The sequence below is a fragment of the Macrobrachium nipponense genome, chromosome 2, assembly GCF_015104395.2.
Source record: "Macrobrachium nipponense isolate FS-2020 chromosome 2, ASM1510439v2, whole genome shotgun sequence".
In the NCBI taxonomy this organism is placed as follows: Eukaryota; Metazoa; Arthropoda; class Malacostraca; order Decapoda; family Palaemonidae; genus Macrobrachium; species Macrobrachium nipponense.
In genome coordinates, this window is record NC_087201.1 from 74,969,033 (window position 1) to 74,976,532 (window position 7,500).

At 33.3% G+C, this 7,500-nt stretch overlaps 1 protein-coding gene across 5 annotated transcripts in view; it reads right to left on the reverse strand.

Moving 5' to 3' along the window:
* Positions 1-7,500, reverse strand: part of LOC135220669 (glutamate receptor 1-like) — a 713,951-nt gene that overhangs the window by 171,678 nt on the left and 534,773 nt on the right. For all 5 annotated transcript variants that reach the window (XM_064258041.1, XM_064258039.1, XM_064258037.1 and 2 more), the window contains exons 4-5: positions 7,328-7,455; positions 3,277-3,406 (exon numbers count right to left, since the gene is read on the reverse strand). In XM_064258041.1, the coding sequence (XP_064114111.1) occupies positions 3,277-3,406; positions 7,328-7,423 (226 nt within the window). In that variant the 5' untranslated portion in view covers positions 7,424-7,455. The remainder of the gene's footprint in view (positions 1-3,276; positions 3,407-7,327; positions 7,456-7,500) is intronic.

The window sequence follows — 7,500 nt, forward strand, 5'->3', positions numbered from 1 at the left end:
AACGCAGTACTGGCAAAGGGCAGCACACGAAACAGTAAATAAAATTGATTATTAATTAACATATTAATTATTAACAGAGAGACGTATTACAGTCTTACTTTCGTGGTATTCGTAATTTGAGTTCGAAGTTTTCCCTGCATATTATATGTTAATAATTATATAATTTCTCGTATGAAATCTCGGTGTTGTTCCCAGTCCCATATGCTTTTTTTCCACAAATGATACCTTATCTGTTCAAACATCTGGATGTATGAATCTCTCTCTCTCTCTCTCTCTCTCTCTCTCTCTCTCTCTCTCTCTCTCACACACCACACACACACACACACACACACACACACATACTGATTGGAGGTTGGTACCTTTTCCAAGCAAATTTTTTCTTATAAGAGAACGCGAATTCTTTGTAACATTGCTTTTGAGATGAAAGAGTCTATTAAAACAAAATCTTCAACTTATCGAGAATGTGTTCATCAAACTAGGAAAGTTTGATCAAAAAACAAGAAAGAAATAATTGAAAATTAATAAGACTGCTTTAAAAATATACATATTGGATATTTGTATATTAATGTTTGCTGTTGAAAATATTAATTCTATATATGTCCAAAAGGAAAGCATTACGGAGACGTGTTTCCTTTCAAGCTCATATTAGCACTGTTTGCCATTAATTCAATTCAGTGACCTACGTATACTTTACCTTTTACTTTTAAGACAAACCTTCCGGCTAATCCAGTAAAAGGCACTTTAGCCACTGGTGCAAGAGGTAACTTGAAATGCCAACAATTTTAAAGACCAGCGAAAGTATTCGATCGACAGAGGTCGGTCACTAAGAGAGATTGAACACACATTTATCTAATAAATAAAAAAGCGAACTGTTGAAGTCGAGATTTGCAATTTCCCGGAAATCTAAGCTGTATGAAAGCAACTGGTAATGTATCAGTGTATGGAATATGAAAATCAAATAGATATGTTATAAAGAATCTAATATGCTCCTCAGTGTCATTTGTGTGTTGAAAAAATATTCTATCGATTAAACCTCTGATTCTGCCAGAGATGAGTAAATGGCTTGCCAATTAAATATAGAAACAGCACTTTTCAACCAAATAAGTAATGAAATCATCATTTTTTAAAATACAGAGAAAAACAAAAAGTTCTAACTGTGATGTACTTCAAGCTCACCAATACAGAAAGAAGTCTTAATGCAGAAGGAGGGTTTAACATACCCTATACAACATTCTCGTTTTGTCTGCCAACATATGGAAAGCATTCATCTATTACTGTCGAAAGAGCTCTATGAATGAGGTACAGGACTAGGACTGAACCCAGCAAGTTCTGACCACCAATCAGGACTGCATAATGGTGGCGTGTCTATGTAATAGTATGTAACAAATTAATGAGAAAAACAAAATCACGAATAATGTGAACATCCTTTCAACTATCTTAAAGTAGTATGCCACGTCGAAAGAAAAAAAGTGGTAATCAAAGAAAAATCCACAGAGGGATTATTCCTTGTACTAGAGAACCCATGGGAATCCAAATTGTTAACCGTAAATCTTTTCATGTTTTCATGTTCGAAGTATGGGTTTCTCATTCTACAGAAAGGACTTATTAGAGCTCAAATATATTCTCTTTGTGCATATATATACATATATATATATATATATATATATATATATATATATAATATAATATATATATACATATGTGTGTGTGCGTGTGTGTATAAATATATATTATATGTGTGTATGTGGTCTTAGAAATAACATGGCTACATGGCCATACAACAAGCGGTATTATATACAAGGAGCAGCTTGATCCAAAATACCGTGTGTGAGAGAGAGGGAGAGAGAGAGAGAGAGAGAGAGAGAGAGAGAGAGAGAGAGAGAGAAGCATTTATTTAGAAGCAGCCAGTCTGGCAAATCTGACAATCAGCCTTTGAGTCTTAGACTAACGAACCTACTATTTCTTCCTTATGCTGTAGAAAAACTGCCAGGCAGAAACTTTTTTATTTTACTCCACTTCATAAACGCAGGAACGCACTAGTGAAAAGCCTCTATAAGTTTGTTAAGGATTAATTGGATTTCCTACTATTAGAGTTTAAAACATGCATGTTCCTACTAATGCCTGAAAGAGGAAAGCCTATGGAAAATAACGATAATGACAAATGTATCTATGCATGTGTGTGTGTGTGTGTGTGTATATATATTATATAATATATATATATATATATATATATATATATATATGTAATATATATATATACATATATATATATATATATATATATATATAATATATATATATATATATATATATATATATATATATATATTAATTCCAGGTCCGAGTAGAGCGAATTAGATATTAAAAGACATTGTAGCTCGATATATATATATATATATATATATATATATATATATATATATATATATATATATCGAGCTACAATGTCTTTTAATATCTAATTCGCTCTACCTCGGAATTAATATATTTTCATATATGCTTAACCGAAGGGGAATTTTTTTTTCCCGATAATAGACTTGCCTGGACCGGGGTGCGAACCCATGGATCCTTTCAAATCCAGTGAAGCTTTTACCTACTACACCTGGATTTGAAAGGATCCATGGGTTCGCGCCCCGGTCCAGGCAAGTCTATTATCGAGAAAAAAAAATTCCCCTTCGGTTAAGCATATATGAAAATATATATTAATTCCGAGGTAGCGCGAATTAGATATTAAAGGACATTGTAGCTCGATATATGTATATGAATCACGGAAATGTGATATGACTCATAATATATACTATTATTATATATAGATTATAATATATAATACCCTATATATATATATAATATATATATATATATATATATATACATATATATATGATATATATATATATATATATATATATAAAATATATATGTTTATATATATATATATATATATATATATATATATATATAGATATATATATATATTATTATATATATTATATGTATATATATATATATATATATATATATATATATATATATATATAAAAGACGTCATTTATGCTTCCGCAGAAGGAGGTACGTTGCATATCATTGTCTAACGAACTCCTGCATAAAATCTCAAGATTCAGGCAGTATTAGAGAACCCGATTCTGCGAATATTCTTCGCCGTATTCTCTAACCGGAGTATTTTTCCTTTTTTCTGTTGAATAATTTTCCGCCGAATTCTTCCTAAATAAATAAAATTTCCTTCGAGATCGTAACTTTATAAGTTTGCCTACTCACCGTCGTGGGAGTCGTAAAGGTAGATGATATGATCCCAACGGTAGTAGCGAATAAGGTCGATAATCGCTTGGTGGTACTGAGGCCGCATGCTCGTGGCGTAATCCATTAGACCAGATGATGGGTTGGGCACCTGAAAGGGAAGCACAATATTTATTTTAATTTCCCTTTTAAAGTCGTGTGAAGAAAGGCTCTCTCTCTCTCTCTCTCTCTCTCTCTCTCTCTCTCTCTCTCAAGCACACACGCACATATCAGCACGTACCTCTTCATATTATTTCATTACTTTATAATTCTGATCCCACATGGAAAACTCTCTCTCTCTCTCTCTCTCTCTCTCTCTCTCTCTCTCTGTTTTACGGTTTCATCCCTTTTTCGTTTGTTCCTTCAGTAATCTGGTTAAAGTAAACATAACAGACATTTTAATTCAGATAATGTCAATAACCTTATAACTTAACTGATATCTAATAAGAATATTTTCAATGCTAGCTTTACAAGATTACACACACACACACACACACACACACACACACACACACACACACACATATATATATATATATATATATTATATATATATATATATATATATATATATATATATTACTTCCTTCAACACTACTTCCTTCAAAGAAGTAAGAGTGAAGTGTAAATATACAGAAGTATTTAACTCGAGTAACCTTGTGCTTAGCCTTATAATGGCCACATTTTTTTGTCAACACGAGAGGACGAAAAAGGTAATATTGTCCGGCTTTAAATAATCCCACGTTGCCAAAAAGTGTATAATTAATCTCGGAGATTCCACGTTATGGAACTGTGGTACGAAAAATACGTTTTCGGTAATAATCCCCCAAACCAGAATACTGCTCTTTCTCTTGTAACTACGAAACATCAGCGGAAAGAAATTTCCTTTATTCCTTTTGAGAGATTAAGCGTTGTTTATCGCTGGTCGTTTCGAGGTGGGAATGAAGGATTGCACTCGAATATCTCTTGGGGAAAAGGGTTAATAATTGTTTCTAAAAGGTGGAAATAATGCAAATCACGGTCGTTGCAACCGTGGAATGGCTTCGGTAATGGAGAAAGGGAATAGTTCGGGGTAAACACACAAAACCCTGTTCTTGAAGTGTAAGGCAATAGTATTCTGTGCGAGAATATTGAAGTTTTCATTGAAAGGAAAAGAAACAATTTTCTTATCACTGTAATAACACCGAATACATTTTCATAACAAGGAATAAAATATTTAAATCAGCAAGTAAAGCAACATAAATTTTTCAGTATTAAACTGATTAAGTAATCCATTATCAGCAGAATAAATCTTTCAGTCCAACTGAAAATTTCATTAACGGTTATGTGAAGGCACGAAAATAATAGGAGGCAATAATGCAATATGAAAAGCGATATAAACGTTGCACCAAGTTGCACAAATTTATTCAGTCTTCAGACAAAACTAAAATCACGTATTCACGTCCTTGGCGTATTACATTCACAACCTGATTTTTCTTCTATTTTACTACACACACACACACACACACACACGCACAAAACTGTCAGTGAAATTTGGTACAGATGGTAAAAGGATGGTAAAAAAAACTATTTAAAGCCAAAAGAAAATTTCCTTAAATTAATTACATTCCTGACGGGCACCTGAGAGTGATCTAGAGCCTTATCTGCTACTACGATATCATAATGTCGAAAACTTCACATTCTTCCTAAGAAAGGACCAGAACTTTTCCCTCTCCCCTCGGTCGGTCTTCCCTTTTACCTGAACACTTCGTCCAGATGTGAACGTTGCGCGGCCTCATCACGTAGGCATTAGCATAATTATTGTTTTCCGAACAACAATCCGTTTCCCTGAGGTGGCTCGTTTTAGATGAAAGACAGCAGTCACGGCTGCGTCACTCACAGTATCTTCATATTGCACGATACGTTATGAACGAGCAAAGAGAATTAGCTTGAAGTAAATGGTTCATTATACACGTACTTACACAATGCACAATACGTACATACATATCAACATACATACACACACACACACACACACACACACCCACACACACATTTATATATATATATATATATATATATATATAAATATATATATATATATATATATTTATATATAAATGTTGTGTGTGATAAAAAGGCACACACACACACACACACATAAAATATAATAATATGAAATAATATTATATATATATATATATATATATATATAATATATATCATATACATTATATATATATATATGTGTGTGTGTGTGTGTGTGTGTGTGAATTTTATCACACAGCCAGCAACCTTATATTATAGGTAAAAACATTAAGTTAGAAATGTCGTTTGATATCCAATTTGGTGATATTCACGAAGTGGAGCGAGATAATATTATATGACATTCGTAGTTAATGTTTGCATATATATATATATATATATATATATATATATATATATATATATATATATATATATATATATATCCCTATGCGGTAGCTTGATAATGGACAACCATCTCTTACTATCCTGTACCCATTTATTTGTAAGTTTGCCGTCAGTATCCAGCTTGAAACTCTTCTTCCACATGTCTCTAAAATCCAACTGCCACGCATTGCTCTGCTATTTATTTTACATATCTCTCTAGAAACGCAATTTACGTTTCTATTCATTTAGAAAGTGGAAAATGTGTTTGTGCCTGCATCAACACTCCTACCATAAGACGCGGGAATTTTGAACAATCCTAACTATGAAATCTTGAGGCTCAATGTTTCCTTACTTTCACGTGTAATTCATATTTCCGTATGTGGTTTTCCTGATGAAACCCTGAAATTAAATGCATCTTTTTCGCATCTCAACTTTCCTAATCTCAACAATTTGGAAGAGATTTGCAAATACTCTACCCGAATGCCTGACTAATGTCGCTATGGGAAAAAAAAACCCTAGACCTACATTCTTGTCATTCTTAGTGCCTCTGCTGTGTATTATCTCGAAGCATCTCCTTAAAACAGGCTACTTAATGTTTCTTTTTCTTTGGTTCCCTCTTTCATTCTAAGGCCATTAAGTTTTATATTCTATATCTGTTATCTGTTAAAACTCAATACCTGCGACTTGGCTTCCTTACGATTGTCCCTCATTAATTATCCATGCTGCAAAAATGACATTAAAGATCCATGCTGCAAAAATGACATTAAGTATCCATGCTGCAAAAATGACATTAAAGATCCATGCTGCAAAAATGACATTAAAGATCCATGCTGCAAAAATTACATTAAATATCCATGCTGCAAAAATGACAAGACCAGAGAGCTTGAATCCTCTTTCTGTTCTGGTTTTGGCTGTCCGTCAATGCTGCACAAAATATTAACAAAGAAAACGTTTTGGGCATAAGAACTCCTTTATCAAAAGGTGACGTGTTTGTGTACGTACGTCTAACAACTACCTTTTCAACTTTTTCTGTCAGACATTTGTTCAAACTTTCCGGTTCCGGTGATTCTGTGGTTTATTCCCTTCTCCTATTGCCGTTTTCTCACATTTATGCCGTTTTCTCACATTTATGCTGTTTTCTCACATTTATGCTGTTTTCTCACATTTATGTGTTCCTCAAAGAATTTGCAGATAGTTTTGACTTGGAATTGTACTGTCTATTTCTCTCATCCTCACAGTGACCTTCATATCTATTGGTCTTCTGGTAAGAGTGTTCCCTTACAACCCCTTCGATAGTGGTCGTCTTAATACCTACAAACAGCAATCTACTGCTCTAAATTCTGCTATAGCTAGAGTCTTTGAAACTACTGAATACAGAACTTCTATAACAAAGTTTGCAAAGTAGCCAGCAGTATAAACATGGTTACAAGATGTGTTACTGTGTGCTCAAAAGGTAGTGAGGAACATTCCATGCAATAAAGTTCTGTACACACTGAACATTGTGGAAACGACATTTAATGAAAGGTAAAATGAATTTCATGCTTTATTAAATAAATAAATATATCTTATAACGATACACACTGAGTTGTTATTTTTTCAGTCAAACGAATAACTCTCTCTACAAGAAATAAGAAACACTTACATTTTCCGGGAACCAAGGTGTAATGAATGGCATCTGGAAGGTATTGGCATAAGAGTGGAGGGTATCGAAGCTGTCCGGCTGCACAGAGCCCACCATTGCATACACGGGCCTCGAGAACTGATTGCAAACTGAAAAGAATAAAAATAAGCAGGATTTTAGACATAGATTGGCTA